The sequence below is a fragment of the Berghia stephanieae genome, chromosome 1, assembly GCF_034508935.2.
Source record: "Berghia stephanieae isolate SIO BIC M18660-M18661 chromosome 1, UCSD_Bste_1.3, whole genome shotgun sequence".
Taxonomy (NCBI): Eukaryota; Metazoa; Mollusca; class Gastropoda; order Nudibranchia; family Aeolidiidae; genus Berghia; species Berghia stephanieae.
In genome coordinates, this window is record NC_088360.1 from 55,711,167 (window position 1) to 55,730,078 (window position 18,912).

Below are 18,912 nucleotides of genomic sequence, written 5' to 3' on the forward strand. Positions count from 1 at the left end.
GACTCCATGACACCGCTACTGAAGTTTGAGGAGGTCAGGGTGTATAGATCTCTGTAATGGAATATTTCCTTGTCGATATCCATCTCATTCAACTGATCGTCGAGTGAAGTTCCATGCACAATTGTGAAAACAAAAATTACTGTGGCGAGCTGAAATCTAAACTTTAATTCTGCCATGTTTTACTTTCTTGTTGAAAGAAGCAAATTTTGAGAGAACACCTTCCTTTATCAAGAATTGTCTAGAATAAATGAATGTTTGATTAAAACTTAAAAGTTTGTTTCAAATTTTCCAATTCAATTCGGGTTTGAAATGATACTAAATAAACTGAAATAATTATTACAACTCAAGACCATAAAATGGACTAACCATTTGAAATAAATAATAATGTTAAATTGAATGTATCTAAGCTTCAATTTATTTACAAAAACAAGTCAAATGAACGTTTCGGTTTCCCCTTTGTCAACAAAACAGGATGAATGAAACAACACATATGAATGAGATAATGTAGTGGCGTAGTTAGATGAATAAACAAAACATTGGTTGGCAGGAAATAGTATGCTCCTTTGTAAGGAAGCACGAATTAAAATAGAATACTAGATATTTCTAACAGGTGCGCAATTGATTAAGTGAACAGAGGGGAGGCGGAGGTGTAATTAAACAGTTCCTCTCCGCCTCCCCTCTGTTCACTTATTAATTGCGCACCTTTCGAAATATCTAGTAGCTATTCTATTTTAATTCGTGCTTCCTTTCAAAGGAGCATACTATTTCCTGAATGGTTTGAATAATGGCATGTTTTTTTTTAATCAGTACACAACCCAGGATATTTAGATTTTAGAGGTTTAAAGCTCATTGCCAACAATGCCTTTTGGTAAATGACAATGAAAAAGTAGACAATAAAAGCTCGCAAAAGTAGATTTTACCACTTCATTGGCTTCTCCTGTGGCGATTTCAGGTATAACCTACAATGTTTCACGTTGTGACCAAATTCGGTATACCTCTAAGTCTAAGAAGGAGTCACCCTTGTGATTTTAAATACAATTAGAATGTTTCTTACAGAGATGGATTACGCGAGAAGAGCACCTCTTCTCATAGAAAAAACGGGCTTATAATACGCCACTGCCCCTTCCAAGGTTATTCCGGGGAGGGGGGGGGGGGGTGGCGGGGGAGAGAAAGCCTCTTAAATAATAAACACACCGTTCTTTAACAGCCACCAATGAAAACATGGATGAAGTAAATAACAGTATAAAGTGCAATGAACCATGGGGGAATTTTTTCTCTCTTTGTCTGTGAGACAGATTATTAACGCAGATAAAAAAAAAATAATAATTAGATTGATATAATAAAATATAAAATCATCCCTTTGTTTATACTTGATTCTCCTTGTTTTGTTTCGTTGTTTCATTTTTTATAGTTCTATGAATTTTGTTTCGATTAAAAAAAATAAAGACAAACTAACAACAAGACAAAAGAAAACAGACAAGCACTAAATAAAGAAATAAACAAAACCAAATAAAACGCACGCATTGACGAAAACACCATTGTGAACAACCACAGGACGGATCGGTATATCATTATGGTTTGTGAAATACAGTTAAAGCTTAACACCTGATTAGTTCCAATCCCACCTGAATAAAAAGGAAAACTGAGACAATACAATACACACATTACTTTGACATAAACTTGACATTGGTATATAAATACATATTTAATATCGTTATCCGCACACAAAGAATTTCAAATTAATAATAACATGCAATAGACATAACACTGTTCTGGCGCTATAAAAAATGTCCACAGAAGAAATATAAGATTATGGGAGCATTATTGACATATTATTGACTCATAGAGAGGTGTATTGAGTATTAGTTGGATTATTCCATGCTACATGCTTACACGCTGTGTCAAGTGAAAATAACTAATCCCTATTGTTTGATATAAACAGGTCATTCGGTGGCAAGTTATATAAGAGTCGTTCTTTAGAGCTATGAGGCTAATAAATCCGGGGAAAAAAACCCCCTCCGGTTTCTGTGCCTCTAACTATAAAATAATAATTGCTGGATTACTCATGCCAATTTAGTAAGAAAATCATAGTTTCCATCAATAGATAGATATGGGACACTTTTAAGCAACTTTTCTTTTTCATGTTTAAATTTGAAGGGAATTAACAACAGAATGATCTTACTTAATGGAAATTGATGATATCCACTTGGAAGCTACCCGTTTATACTATGCTTTGCGCAGCAAAATAGAAACCTCACTTCCCCCTTCTCATTCTTCTTTTCATTTTACTCTTTCAAAACTTACTTATATTTCTACCTCTCTTTCTTTTGTTCCTAGCACACTTTCTTCTTTATCCTTAAAATCTGCAACTTTTATCTCATTCTTTTTACTTCATCAACCTCCGCCACTTCAACTCACTTACCTTCCTCTTCTTTATTCTCAAATGCCTGTCCCTCCTCAGCATAATAATAATCATAGTATTATTTATAGTTATCATATAACGTTATAACAAGTGTACCTAAATAACAAATTGCCATATTTATGGACAATAAAGATCTATTATTATTATTATTATTATTATTTATTATTATATTATTATTATTATTATTATTATTATTATTATTATTATTTTTATTATTATTTTATTATTATTATTATATATTATATTATTATTATTATTATTATTATTATTATTATTCATAATCATCACTATCATCCTTAGAATGTTGTTGCTATTATTCATCACTCAACACCACCATCATCATCATCATCATCATACCATCATCATCATCATCATCATCATCATCATCATCATCATCATCATCATCATCATTATCATTATCATCATTAAAATCATCATCAGTACTATCATCATTACCACCTTCACCGTAATTATTCTATTTCTTCTTCTTCTTCTCTTTTTTCTTCTTCTTCTTCTTCTTCTTCTTCTTCTTCTTCTTCTTCTTCTTCTTCTTTCTTCTTCTTCTTCTTCTTCTTCTTCTTCTTGTAGGGATCTCTAGCCGTAAACAATCGTACGGCTACAGTGTGACCATGGCGATGGTCATTCCTACTTCCGCTCTGCCTCGTCCCGAGCTGACCCGGCTCATATAAAGCCGAGGGGACCTCTCGAATCACCCTCTTATCCTACAGTCTACAGACACCAAACTCTCATTTTACAGTACAGACACTAGACAGACATGCGTTTTACACTTCTTTCTATCTACATACCGCCTTGATACAGGGTAAGCTATATTTTTATACTTTAACTTTATCTATTTAATATCTAGTTTTAACTTAGTAATTCCGTGATCACCGGCCATCTGGACCCATCCTAGCCATGGAGTCCTACAGCCAAATACCGAGTTCTGGCAATCACGGTAGTTACTACAATGGCGTCACGAGTGAAAACTTTTTTCTACTTTTTACATTTTCCATTTTATTAATTCCTATCGTCGTATTTTGTTGAATGGGAGTTCGAATTTCGTTGATTTTTACCGTGTGAATACTTCGTTATTTTTCATCTACTATATTCTTATTTAATCTTGAATGAATTCTGTGATATGTATGACCACGCACCCTTCCCTTTTCTTTCAGTAGTAGGTAATTTCAGCTCGTGAATTTTTTTTGGTTGTGTCAAGGTCGTCCTTGTCCTTGACTCCAAGGTTACACCTGTCTGGTGACCTTGTGGACAGTGTCATGTTTCATGATTTTTTTTTACACTAGTAAAAAGCCCGCAATTTTGCGGGGAAAGAACTATTTTCATCCGATATTGCCAGAATCATTTTCTTGATTAGTTTGATTACGATTAGATGCACATTTTAATCGAGGTTCTTGTCGTCGCTGCCATGCTTTATTCGGCATGATTTTAGTTTATCAGTCAGTAGATATCAATATCAATAAGTCGCAAGTCTTTACCACGCTTTACTTGGGAGTGCTTTGCACTACCTTCTATACTTCACAAATTAAAATGGCGGCCGAGAAGCAAAACAGTGGTCAAATTAGGAAATTTTAAACTTTCACAAATCTATCAAGGTTTGTTCTAGAGTTTTTAAAACGCTTTTATATGATGACAAATTGAATAAATAAACTCCTGACAAAAGATTAACGGTGAAAATACAAATTGAATGAATACTGGGGATGTAGGAGCTTTCTGAATGTCTCCCCTTTACTTAACTTATGTGAGGTCAAATGAAAATCTGAAGCGGACGCGAATAATATCAAGTCCCCGAATCTGTCTACTTTTGGTTTGTTCGGGCTAGAAGCTAGACAGAACCAATTGACAGTTTGCCAAAACGTTTAACTAAATATTTCCAAGGGCAATAATTATCACATCGATGGCATAAAAACGACAGTAATATCAGCATTAATATTAGTTGATGTTGTTAATCGGTGAAACTTGTTTAAAATTTATATAAATCCGAATGCCGTCATGTGATCAAGTGAATTATATCACTATGAATGCCACGATTTGCTGAAAAATGCCAATCGGACAGTTCCTAGCAAACAGCCCCCCTCCCCTCTTGCTCAGGAATTTCTCTACTTGATGGACACCCCCCCCCCCTTATTTTCTTCCACGCAACCACATTCCAACACACACACACACACACACATGCATAGATAGTTCGAAAATGACATCACTTAGGTCTATGTTATTGTTTTTTGCCATCCGCGTTTATGAGTAATGCTCACTGAACTGTATCAACCCGACTATAAACGTTCATGGATACACACAGTTTTGTGTGTTGGTCCGTTTTACTTCCGGATGGCATTGTTATGAGCTTCTTAGCTAAGTGCAAACTATCTATACACCACACACACACACACACGCGCGCGCGCGCACACACATAAACATACACACTACGACATAACACTGATCACCGCTAAATCAACACAACGGAAGTAAGGACTCTACTGGACAGATAGAGTTGAGGGTGTGGCCAGGAGATGTTAGTGTCTTCGGTAAATTTTTTATGATATCTGTTTGACTTAAGGAACTTTCAAACTGACTTTAAATTATAAAAGGAAATCAAGTTATCTGTTTATCTATCTGTAAAAAATACATTTCTATTTTTCAAATCTTTCAGTAGAGTTGTGCGCCGTATCAATTTTTTTATTGACTCAAATAAGCACAATGTTCTCCACAATGCTATATTTTTTAAAGAAAGGATTTGATTTCTTTTTATTTGAAATGGGTTTTTTTTTTGTTATTGCCTATAACTGTGATTAGTTTCTGTATTTGGTGATTTATAGTGAATTCTTGTGATTTGATTTGTCCTTAACTTGACTTTGATTATTGCCTATGACTGTGATAGTTGAATTCTTATAATTTGATTGGTCTTTGACTTGATTTTGTTTGCCCAGTGCTACATTGTGGTTGTGGTTACTCTTTCTGTTGATTTTATTATATATCTTCAGTTCTTATTATTTTTCTTTCACACACCTTCCTCTCCTGAGAGGAACCCTTGGTGATTTGTGTAGTTCATTTTTTTTTTTTAATTTGTATTTTTTTTTCTTGATTTGTTGTTTGATGGTCACTCGGGCCCGGCAGCATGGTGCGGTGAGATGTTGGAGCATAATCCGACCATGGCTGCAGCCTTGGGGAGTAGTCTATCTTTCAACAGACCGTACCTATTTTCATATTTAGTACAATTTTGATTTATTGTTCGATGGCCACTCGGGCCAGGCAGCATTGTGCGGTGAGATGTTGGAGCATGATCCGACCATGGCTGCGGCCTTGAGGAGTGGCCTATCTTTCAATAGACCATACCTAATTTTATTTAATAGTTAGTATTGTTTTGATTAATCGTTTGATGGTCACTCGGGCCAGGCAGCATGGTGCGGTGAGATGTTGGAGCATGATCCGACCATGGCTGCGGCCTTGAGGAGTGGTCTATCTTTCAATAGACCATACCTAATTTTATTTAATATTTAGTATAGTTTTGATTTATCGTTTGATGGTCACTCGGGCCAGGCAGCATGGTGCGGTGACATGTTGGAGCATGATCCGACCATGGCTGCAGCCTTGGGGAGTGGCCTATCTTTCAATAGACCACATATACTTACTTATACGTTATTTGTCATAAATCCTTGATTTATTGTTTGATGGTCACTCGGGCCAGGCAGCATGGTGCGGTGAGATGTTGGAGCATGATCCGACCATGACTGCGGCCTTGGGGAGTGGCCTATCTTTCGATAGACTACACGTAATTATTCGTATGTTGCTTGTCATGGCTTTTGATTTGATAGTTTTTTGAGCATTTAAATTGTGATTTATTGTTTGATGGTCACTCGGGCCAGGCAGCATGGTGCGGTGAGATGTTGGAGCATAATCCGACCACGTTTGCGGCCTAGGGAGTGGCCGATCTTTCAATAGACCATACATAATTATTTTTACATTATTTTTCGTCACTTTGATTTGTTGTTTGATGGTCGCACGGGCCGGGCAGCATGGTGCGGTGAGATGTTGGAGCATAATCCGACCATGGCTGCAGCCTAGGGAGCGACTATCCTGCAATAAACAACCCCATGTTATAATTGTTATTACTTTGTGGTTTTATTGGTTTGGGGTCACTCGGGTCAGAGAGCATGGTGCAGCGAGATGTTGGAACATGACCTGACCATGCTGTGGCCTCGAGTGGCAGACCAACCAATAGATAGTGTCAGTTGTCTAGGTTTGCTTCCGAGTGGCCACTGTGATTGGGCAGCATGGTGCAACGACATGTCGGAGCATGACCTGACCATGGCTGCAGCTGTAGAGATGACCACTCGGAAGCAACTATTTGATGATAGTTTAGATTCACTGAGTTTGATGGTCACTCGAGCTTGGTGGCCTGCGCAGAGAGATGTTGATGCATTATCTGTTGCGACCAAGGTTCGAGTTGGAGGACCTAATTCTCAGTGAATCACATAGTACAGATTGTGATGTTCACGCTCAGGTCGCGCATCATGGGTCAGTGAAGTGTTCGTGCACGACATGGCCATGACTGCGACCTGGAGCAATTGATTTGTTGTGAAGATGTGAAGATTGCTATTATCATTTAATTCCTCTGTGATCTTTACTCTATTATATACACATATTCATATATTATATTTTTACAGAGCGTAGTATGTTTGCATGCACTAGCTTGATTGGTTTGCTTGCTTGGGCATGAGCTTGGCCTATTTATATTGTTTTTGGCTTCATGCTTGTGCTAGTTTTATTACTTGGCTTTAAGCCCGCTTGATTTTTTTGTGCTTTTAGCTTGCATTGATTGCTTACATGGCGTAATGATTCCTTGAGGTTCTCGAATTATTTATTTCCATTTACTTATTCTATTCTCTATGATTCATTATCAGAAATTAGTAAAATGTCTTCCAACGTGACCTCCGAAGGAAAAATTCTTGTGAATTTCTGCTCCTTAGAGCAGCTCATCGATTTAATATCTCGGAGAGGAACGCCAAGAAGGTTATCCAGCTTCGCCAGGAGCGAGATATACTCACTATGGATGACCTGGAGGCACTTTTCAGGAACAAGGATATCATTAATTATTTTGACGTCTCCACCGTGAAATCAAAGGAGACCAATAACTCTCCCACGCTTCCGGCGCCTCGCAGAGAGGATACTTTTACTCAATCTCCAGAAGCCAGGGACCCCTTGGAGGACATTCGTGGCCCCGCAGCCTTGGCTGACTTAAGAAATAAAGAAGTCCTCGATGAATGGAGGGCAAGTGGAATTAAAGCCGGAACCCAGAGACGTCAACGCCCCACTGTCAAAGACGAGGCCCATAACACCAGTTGGAGGATGAGGGAACCACTTCCTATGACGTGTTTCCGTCGTGCTAGTCGTGCCTCTCGAGAACCGGCATACATGCATAATAGGAGACCTCAGCCCGAATACTCTGACAGTGAAGACCATGACTACCCCGATTACGTGCCCTACAGGAGACAGCCACGGACAGAGGTACTAAAAGTTAACTTACCGCGAAACGTCTTTTTCAATGGCAAGGGGAACTGGGAGACGTTCGCTACCAAATTTAGGAACTTCGTCTCCATTAATGATATTAGAGGATCGGACATGAAGAAATACTTTCTAAATTCCGCCCTGGATGGCAAGGCTGCCGATTTCCTGGCCAAGCTAGATGGCATGGATGACCAGATGAGCTTCGCCGAGACCATGGATCGACTAGAAAAAAGATTCGGCAGTAAGCAGCTGAGAGGATCAACCTTCAGACAGTACATGACCGCCACCCAAAGAGAAGGCGAAGGGATTGAAGAATGGACTGAGAGACTTTGGGATCTAGTCAGCGCAGCCTTTCCGTTCGACAACGAGGAGTCCTTGGATGAGCTGATCGCCATCCAGTTCAGCGCGGGATTACGGTATAGGGCTGCAGCTGACTTCGTTACTGGACAGGACCCGGAGAACCTCGCCGCGGCCCATAGGAAATATAGGGTTTATTAATATAAAAAGAAAACTATTGGAGCCCACCAGGAACGAAGGGGAGATCACCAGAGTCATTCCATCCGTACTGTCAAGCAAAACATGGAGGAATCAGAAGAGAGTTCCGACGACAGCGCATCCAGGATTAGAGAGGCGATTAGAGCTGTCAAAAAGAGACCATCCCCCGTTCCCCTATGACTAAGAACGTATACCCCAAACAGGAGCAAGGGACGAGCACGACCCAGAAGGAATCCAGGCCGGAGCACTATATGTTGAAGATGGTGGAAAAATTGGACCTAATACTTTCTAGGCTGCCAGAGAAGAGAGATCCTACCGCTAGGTCGCCCAGATCGCCCAGGTCCCCATCTCCCATGCGATTCTACAACTGCGGGAACACAGGTCACTTCAGCAGGCAATGCGACCAGAATTCGTCTGCGATCCAGGGAAACTCCAATGGGACAGCTTAACCAGCCCACTACTGCCCCACCTACTGGATCGGGCTGCCAACCCAGGACTTACGGCCCCTGTCGAGGAAGTGATCATGGTTCAACAGTCGCAATCTAGTTCTTCGATTAAAGTATCGTGCTCCATTAACAAACATCCGGTGGAAGCCGTAGTGGATACAGCCGCTGGAGCCACCATCATCTCTGAGCAGACATTTGATAACATGCCTGACAAACCCCACTGTCTCAGGTCTGTTAAGATGTTCGCTGCAGGACAAGGTCAGACCTTCGAAGCTAAGAGGATAGGCCCGGTCGACATCAAGTTAGGCACCCAATTAATTAGCTCAGACATCTACACGGCTCTCATCGTAGATTCTATGCTCCTTGAAATGGACCTACTTCAAAGATTAAGGGTCAAGATAGATATGGACCACAGACTTATGACCTGGCCCAACGGTACAGTTCCTCTCATCATGAACCTAGACCCTAGCGGTGCCGCCAGTCAAAACCCAACAACTGAGTCGCTTGAGTTGGACGAACGCTCTTTTATAAATGTTTCCAATCATGATATCCCCCACTTTCTACGGACAAAGGAGAGGTTGAGGATTCCCCGCACAACAGAGATCGCAGTTATCCTGTACAGGGACGTTCTGGAATCACCCTTTTCTTGGTTAGAGCCATCTCAGGAGCTGCCTATTGTTGTCTTTAGTGCTGTCTACGGACCGACACACGACCCAGTCGTGCGCCTGCTTAACCCTACTAGAAAAGAGGTCACCTTGCCCAAAGACACGGTGATAGGCACATGGCATTTAATTCGAAAAGAGAACATTCTGGACTCTTGGGACACCCCTGATGAGGCTCATGTACGGAGAATAGCCACGGACACTCTTCCATCCAAACTTTTAGACACGTGGAACGATGCGAAGACCGAGCTGCCTCCAGAACCCCCTCGTGGATCTTTACCTTGCAGTGGTGAGGGGGCTTGAGGCACAAGGGAGGGCAAAGCTGTAAATCCCGGTCGACCGTCACGAGACCATCCCGGGTATCGAGCCAACGAGCCACATGAGCTGCTCGCCCCGGTGTGTGACTAAATTTGATCCAAACCCGGTGCCCGAATAGCAGCCCTATCTCGGGCGCCACACTATTATCCTTATGTCAAGTCCCAATCAGTCCCGTCAATGGCGAAGCGGTCTGCCGCCTAGCCAAATAATACCGCGTTCGTGTCGCCAGGGTCATCGGCACGTCCGAGAAAAAAGCAAACGTCCCATTCGCGGCCTGCCAATCGGAAAATGCGACGGCGGGGATGGCGAACTGACGCACATATTGTCCCTGAACGTCGAGAGCCAGAGTATGGCAAAAAATGAGCTTTTATCAAAGCTATTGGCCGCCCACTGCGTAGTTATCCTCCTGTTACAGGAGACCCACCTTTATTCAGGCGCGCAATCTTCCCGATTCCAGATCCCAGGCTATACGGTGGTCCAACGCGAGGACACTTCGAGGCTCAAAGGAGGGGTTAGCGTTTACGCTAAAGAGCCATCGAAGGTAAGGGTCATTGAGAGCGTAACGGACAGCAATGGGGTGAACCGAATTTCCGTGGAAGTAGGTGGACTGTGTTTGCATAATATTTACAAACCACCTAGAGCGACTTGGACTACACCACCGGTACCGGTGGTCAGCCATCCTTCCATCTGTCTGGGAGACTTTAATAGCCACCATCACGAATGGGGCTACCGAGACTGCAACGAGGCAGGAAGACAACTCCGCTCATGGATGGACTGTAACGATCTACACCTAGTGTACGATCCTACAGCCAAGGGTACCTTCCGGGGTACCCGCCATAAGAAGGAGTATACTCCAGACCTCACCCTCGTAACGAAAGGCGCGAATGGTGAACCGCTGCAGGTGAAGCGAACAGTCCTAGGGGACTTTCCGCATAGCCAGCACAGGCCGGTTCTTGTCAAGGCTGGGGTGACAATATCGAGGGTGCAGTCTCTCCCACTTTGCAGATGGAATTTCAGGAAGGCTGACTGGGAGGAACTCAGTTCCTATATCGAGCAGGTCTGCCCTGCCATTCCTCCCAAGTCCAAGAATATAACCAGATTCAGTAGGCTACTGGTTAAGAGCGCTCAACGCTCTATTCCACGGGGCAAACGGAAATTCTACACCCCTTGCTGGACAGCAGAGTCGGAAGAGCTGTACCAAGAGTAGCAGCAGACCCAGTCCCAGGACGCAGCCGATAGACTACTTCAGTCTCTGGCAGAGGGAAGGAAGCAACGGTGGCAGGAGACCGTGGAAAGTCTCGACTTTACACACTCCAGCCGCCACACTTGGCGTTTGATAAAGAAATTGGACCCAGATCGGAATTACGCGAAGGCTGCACCGGAATGCGAGGCAGACACAATTGCCAAGAACATTAAGAACCGCAGTAAGCGGGTCCCTAATCAGGCTTTTGAGCGCGTTGTCCGCAAGGCGTACCGTACGATTTTGGACTCGCTACCTGCGGAGGAGTCGGACTGGACAGCCCGTTCAGTCCCCAAGAAGTGGGTGCAGCCATTAGCGAAGTGAAGAACGGCAAAGCAGCAGGGATAGATGGTGTATATCCCGATATGGTGACGCATCTGGGCCCCAGGGCACGGGCCTGGCTAGCAGATGCAATGTCTGACATCCTTGCAAAAGGAAAGCTTGCACAAGTGTGGAAGCATGCGAAGATAGTTGCCATCCTGAAGCCAGGGAAGCCGGCGAAGGAGGCAGACAGTTACAGACCCATATCGCTGCTGAGCTGTCTTTACAAATTGTTGGAGCGTGTTCTATTAAACCGATGGGGGCCGGTCCTAGACGCTGCCTTGCCACCCGAGCAGGCAGGCTTCAGGGAAGGGAGGTGCACCACGGAGCAGGTCCTTGTCCTTACAGAGCATATTGAGCACGGGTTCGAGAAAAAACAGCAAACAAGTGCTGTCTTTATAGACCTATCAGCGGCGTACGATACGGTCTGGTGCGATGGGTTAATGCTCAAACTTGCAAAAATCATAAGGTGCAAAAAAACCTTGACGTTTTTCTCTTCGATCTTAGGGGAAGGCAATTCCACGTCGCGCTGGGAGACGTCACGAGCAAAGTAAGGAAATTGAAGAATGGGGTCCCTCAGGGCTCGGTACTTGCGCCAATGTTGTTTAACGTTTACATTAGCGATATGCCGTACACTTCCTCCCTGAGGCTGGGATACGCAGACGACTGGGCACTCGTTACTCAGAGTAAAGTGTGGACCAGTCTCGAGAGCGTACTCAGCGAGGACGTCACCAGACTCAAATCCTACTTTGACAAGTGGTACCTGAAGATGAACACTTCAAAAACCGTGGTCACTGCATTTCACTTATGCAGTGGTTGGCACACCCGTAAACTGAATGTCCTAGTCGGGGACCAGCCACTCCCATATGAGCCGCGTCCAAAAATTTAGGGGTGACGTTGGATCGCAGCCTTACCTATCGGGTTCATCTCGAAGGGGTTGCCTGGGAGATAGAGAAACGCAACAGTCTTCTGAGGAAGCTGGCGGGATCGACTTGGGGCGCTAGCCAAGCGCTCCTGAGAACGTCCGCCCTGGCACTATGCTATTCCACCGCGGAGTAATGCGCTCCAGTGTTGGGTAGAAGCTGAAACGTTGAGAAGGTGGATGTAAAACTTCGCAAGTCAATGCACATAGTGTCGGGAACGCTAGCAACAACCACTAGAGAATGGGGCCCGATAATGGCAGCGATCCAGTTCCCCGATGTCCGGAGGGAGACCATTACGGGAAACTGGCTGAGTAAGATCAAATAGAGAGGGAATTGGGATACCCCTCTCATGCGCATAATGGACGGTTCCCCCGTTTCGAGCCGAAATAAGTCCCGGCAACCCTTGTACGCAGAATCCCTGACTACGGACAGAGCTGCACATACGAGATCGAAGTCGGTTTGGACGAATTCAATCCCTCATGGGGGCGGGGACCTACACTCCTCTAAGCTTGGTGAGAAGTTGCCAGGCTTTGATACCAGTAAGAGGAGACACTGGGTAGCTGCGAATCGACTTCGGTCGAGGAGTTGCCTAACGGCAAATGCGTTACATCGGTGGGGTCTAACTTCCTGTCCAATATGTCCACGCTGTGGGCAAGAACCCGAGACGGCAGAGCATCTAGTCGAAAGGTGTGTTGTGACGATGCTACCAGGCGGGTTCGCGACGGTGCACGAATGCGGACCGGACTTTGCTGATTGGGTCGATCGTCATAACATAATAGTGTGAACCATAAGAAGCAGCAGCCTCCAGAAGAACAGGCTAAGCTCAAGGACCTACTCGTCGAATTTCAGGATGTCTTCGCCGATTCGGACTTCGACCTGGGCAGCTTTTCTGCAGTGCAACACTCAATTAACACCGGGAAGGGTGAGACGTCAAGACCCTGCTATAATACAGAAATAAAATTGACCGGATTAGTCAGGGGCGGGCAGAAAGAAAACAGCTCAAGTCCAGAGATTCTGTTGATAAGAAACTGTATATCGCGTCTTGAAATGATGCGAAAGCCTTCAGTCTAAGGGCCAAAAGGAGATTCTAGGAAAAACGTCAGGCGTTTGAGACAATTCTTTGCCTTGACCAAGGAACTGCTCGGACAACAGACGCAAGCAACTCTCCCAGCTTTAATCGATCGTTCAGATCTGCCAACTCGCTTTGGTCAATATTTTATTGACAAAACGGATACCATCAGGAAAGAACTCTCATCTGAATCGATCCAAACAACATTTGACAAGTTTCATAGTGACTCATTAACAATTTATTCAAAGATCACTGAAGCTGACTTATGTCGTCTCCAACTAAAAGTTGCGATTTAGACCCCGCACGTAAATACTGCCATGCTAAAAATGCATTGATGTAATTTTAACACCATTTACATGTATTGTTAATAATTTGAGCTGGGCTTCACGCTACAAAGACAAAGAAGTAGGGGCAGTCAAGCTATGATTGTCACGGAGCAGATGATCTGGCTCTACTGAGCAAGGAGATGGACCAGACCAGGCAAAAGAAGTCCTCAATAGACTTGAAACTGAGGCTGAACGAGTAGGACGGTGCTACATGTAATGCTAGGAGACAGTTTTTCAAACCTACAACCAAGAAAGGCCAATTAGCACATAGGCAAAGAATGGAGAATGGCTGAAGGAAGTTGGCAACTTCAAGTACCTGGGAGGTTGGATCCAAAGCAGCTCCTCTGATATCTCTGTCAGGAAAGCATTGGCTTGGAGTGCCTGTCACAAACTCAGGAAAATCTGGAGTTCAAACCTACAGAGGGAAATAAAGAAGAGACTTTCCTGGCAACAATAGAGTCAGTGCTTCTATATGGAGCAGCGACATGGACTCTAACAAAAAGCCCTTGAGAAGCCACTGGACGGCTGTTACACTCGTATGCTGCGGATGCTCTTCAACGTAAGCTGAAAAGAGCACATGTCAAACGAAGAGCTCTACAGTGACCTCTCCCCAGTGTCTTTGAAGATACAACAGAGAAGACTGAGACTTGCGGGGCACTGCTGGAGACACAATGAGGAGATTGCAAGCAGTCTTGTGCTATGGGAACCACCTGAAAGAATCAGAAACAGAGGCAGGCAGAATAAAACATACATTGACTGTCTACTAGATGAGACAGGAATGGACAACACCCGGGAGATGCGTACACTTATGGAGGACAGGACAGAATGGCGAAGACTTGTGGCTCATGTTGGACGCCCCAAGGGGCGGCCTAAGTAAGTAAGTAAGTAAGTAAGTAAGTAAGTAAGTAAGTAAGTAAGTAAGTAAGTAAGGAAGTAAGTAAGTAAGTGAGTAATAATTCGTTGCATTCAGGTGTTGTACCAGACATTTACAAAATTGCTCATGTCAAACCCCTTTGGAAAAAAAATCTGATGTATATAAAGAGAACTTTTAAAAAAATATCGCCCTGTCTCCAATCTTCCTTTTCTTTCTAAAATATTGTAAAAGCTTGTTTTGAAACAATTACTGTATCATCTTAAAAATAATTGTTTGAAAAAAAATTTCAGTCGGCTTATAGACAACATCATTCGAAGGAAACCGCACTTGTTAGGGTTGTTAATGATCTCCTCTCTGTTATAGATAATGGTTTATATTCTTTGCTGAATTTGTTTGACCTATCGTCTCCTTTTGATACTATTGATCACAATCTTCTCCTCAAACGTCATGGCGTGTCTGGTGCAGCGCTTGATTGGTCTAGGTCAAATTTGTTTAATCCACCGATTATTACGGTGGATGAATATAGATCTGAGGAAATTATTCTTGATTGTGGGGTTTCCCAGGTTCAGTAGATACTCGGACCCGTTCTTTTTGTTCTATACGTTTGCCATATGTCTAAAATCATCAGAAGTTTCGGTCTGTCTTACCATCAATATGCTGATGATACGCAATTGTACTGCGTCTCCAATAGGAGAAATTTACAAGATGTATCAACCGATATTAAAAATTGTATCCAAAGTGTTAAGAAATGGATGAATGAAAAGAGACTAAAACTGAATGATGATGAGACGGAGGTGCTGTATGTGGGTAAAACGAAGTGGAAAAAGGAAACATATTTGAAGATAGGGGATGTCTCTATTCAAATTGTTGACAAAGTGAAAAACCTTGGCACATTCTTAGACCTTGGACTGTCGAGGGAGCATCAGGTTAATAATTTGATTAGATCTCTCTTTTTCCAACTAAAAAAAGATTGCTTCCATTAGACGGTTCATATCTGAGGATGTGAACAAACACCTGGGTGTGTCCCTTGCACTATCGCAATTGAATTATTGTAATGCTCTCTTGTTTGGTATTTCGCAATATAATTTGAGACGTCTTCAGATTGTCCAAAACAGCACAGCAAGACTAGTATTCATGAATCGTAGGTGTAATTCTGCCAGACCTCTGCTTTATGACCTGCATTGGCTGCCTGTTGAGAAAAGGATTAAATTCAAAGCCTGTGTTTTAGTCTATTGTTGTCTTGAAAGTACTGCCCCTTCCTACATTTCGGAACTAATTGTAAGATATTCAAAACCCTGCCCCTTACGTCTGCCAGTGATTCCACTAAACTAGTTGTCCCTCGAATACGGAAAAATGCCGGAAGGAGATCCTTTTCTTATTTCGGACCCTCTGTTTGGAACGCCTTACCACAGAGCATTCGTGAAAAAGAATCTTTGTCAATTTTTATACGTTCCCTTAAAACTTCGATTGTAGTAGATGATATGAGAAGCAAGATAGATCTGGTTTGTGTTGTGTGCTGTGTGTGTGTGTGTGGGGGGGGGGGGGGGCTTGTGTGTATGGATGAGTATGTTCCAGCCAAAGTAATTTGTAATGTAAGCGCTTCGAGTTTTCAGCATTATCATCATCATCATCATCATCATCATCATCATCATCATCATCATCATCATCATCATCATCATCATCATCATCATCATCATCATCACATCCGTTGATAGTTTTCCCATCATTTTTTCACGTCATTTAGGAGTCAAATGTAAACATTTTATTTGTGCATTTTTCCAAAGGAAAAAACTATTATTTCCACAAATCATCAATAAGTTTTAAATCCATCTAATGCAATAAACCTTTGCTACAACCCCCCGCAATATTTACTGATATTCCGTCTTATCTATAACATGTTTTTGAACAAATACTACACATATCAGTTATTTCTTATCACCAAATATCGATGCTGCACACACAGCTGTAATCATAATATTATCAGTTCGTTAATTGATCATCCAGTGTTCAAAACAAGATATCCGGCCAAGGCGAGTTATATTATTGGATGCAAATGCAATATTTGGAAAATCGATTATCGTTTTGTTTGTTGTCTGTATTGATAAGAGTCCTTCAAACTTTAGACTTGTGTCTGCTGGCTACATTTGTGTTAACTTTGTCACGGCGAGATTTTAACTCCTTTCAAATCATCACTTAAAAATAATTTATATGGGGAGATAAAATAACCCTGCACTGTTTGCTTAGCTGGGTCAACATAAAATTTTCAGTTTTTAAAGTTTGCGAAATGATAAGAAACAAAATTACTCCCCAAAAACAAAAAGAAACAAAATAAAAACTAACACTTAACTCTTATCTTATCGATTCGCATGATGAAATCGGCATCATTTATGTCAGATACGAGTAAAATTTAATCCCACGAGTAAAGGATTAAAGAGAGTATTTTAGAATTTAAAATGAAAAAGAGATTTGAGATTAGAGCCCAGTTCCTTTATTGCCTTGATATTTTCATATTAGAGATGGAATTCTTGAATATCATTATTGGCACGAGATTGTGTGTTTTGAAACTATATTAGTAAAATAAACGTGACTTTATTGTACGTTTATTTTCTATTTCGATCATGCATATGAGAAGCGCCTTTATTCAACCATAGATCATAATAGTAAATATAAATATCATAATTTTAATATTTCACAAATCCACGGTTTATCGCCACAACTTTACTAGATTTATTTCTATGTGTGAATAGCACACATTAAAAAAAAATTGCAACCTTGTAAAATGAATAATAATTTCGTTTTTCTTGGTCAATGAAATAACTGAAATAATTAAATTATGTTTAACCAATTGTCCAATGACCATTCACTTATTTCATCTTACTTTATTTCAAAAGTACGATGTCGATGGCCCGTTGATCTAACCTCTGAAGTAGCGTTTTTGCCAATCCGCTGATCTAACCTCTAATGTCAACTTCAGAGATAAGCGCGATTTCTTATTCTTTAGTCTCAAGATGATCAAACCTCTAATGTCAGTTCAGTGCTTTGATCATCTTGTTTTGATTTCAAGGTAGACAGAGCAGAGAAGTATTGCGCTGTCCTCTTTCAAGCGATCAAAGTACGTCATGTGAATGATGTGTAGTGAGTTTTGGTGGATTAAAAAGAATGATTGTGATTTTAACTACAAAATCAAGATTTCATTTTACTTTTAATAGGGTTGGATTGAAATTGGACTCTATAATTTAAAGCATCCATAAATATCACAGCTGCTAAATTATCAATATCTAAAGGCATGTTGCGGCTGAATTTCAAACCCATTATGTCCCGGTTATGCTTTATTAGTAAAGATAATGTACGAAATAATGATTGACTATTAACAAAAAATAATACCCCGACCACCTGTTCTCCCTATCTCTATTTCTTAAAGCTCATGACTATCACCCGATTAAATCACATCATATCTATGACACGCCGACCAGATGCTATCCTGATATCATACCCCTAACCTTCCTGCCCACCAAAGATCTTTTGATTTATATTTTTTAAAAAGCAAGAGCTAAATACACCAAAAAAAAACCAACAAAAAACGAAAACAAAAACAAAACAAAAACAAACTATAAAAAAAAAACAAAACAAACAAACAAAAACATTGAGCATTTACATAGAGCAATATCCATTAAACGTGCTCATGGCACTTTACAAAGGGTCCCTAACCAACATCAGCACTGAACAAGTAGGACGGAACATGGCGCCTGTGAAGAGATATTACCATTTTTTTACCGACAGAGGCAGCGCTGTTAACGGTCAGATACTCATGTTACACCTGTATAGAGCTAGAGAATATCAGTTTTCCAACGATTCAATTATGCGCCACTCAGAGTGGGACTCGATCCCAAGACCTTATAATCGGAAGGAGAGTATTATACCACAAGACCTCATAGCTGCACTATTTTGATTATTGACGAAGTGATGTTTTTTAATGAGAATTATCTAGGCCTATTGCTCCAATTCCAAATCCAAGTCCAAGACAAAATAAAAATGTTTCCTCTTCAAAGAGAGAGAAAGCTGGTGGAGATGACAAAACGGAAAGCTTCGCCAGAGGGGCCCTATCCTGCATAAAAGCAATCGAATGAAATTATAGAGCCAACCGATAGTGACTTTTGACTTTGGTTCAAAGAGATCGGCTACACCACATAATAGTTTTAGTAGTGAGGCGGACCATGCTATATAAGTTATAGAACACTTTTTTTTCCACTCAGAATTAGAAAAAAAAAAACCCCCATAGTTAAATGTTTTGTGTACAGT

The 18,912-nt window shown here is 41.7% G+C and overlaps 1 protein-coding gene and 1 long non-coding RNA gene across 2 annotated transcripts in view; both read right to left on the bottom strand.

Moving 5' to 3' along the window:
* Window positions 1-176, bottom strand: part of LOC144963475 (uncharacterized) — a 4,536-nt gene extending 4,360 nt beyond the window's left edge. Inside the window, exon 1 of the mRNA XM_078897554.1 lies at window positions 1-176. This exon is cut by the window's left edge and continues 136 nt beyond it. Coding sequence (XP_078753680.1) covers window positions 1-176 — 176 coding nt within the window.
* The window catches only part of LOC144964289 (uncharacterized), a 373,762-nt gene that overhangs the window by 117,732 nt on the left and 237,118 nt on the right, over window positions 1-18,912 (bottom strand). The gene's annotated exons all lie outside the window — the stretch shown is intronic.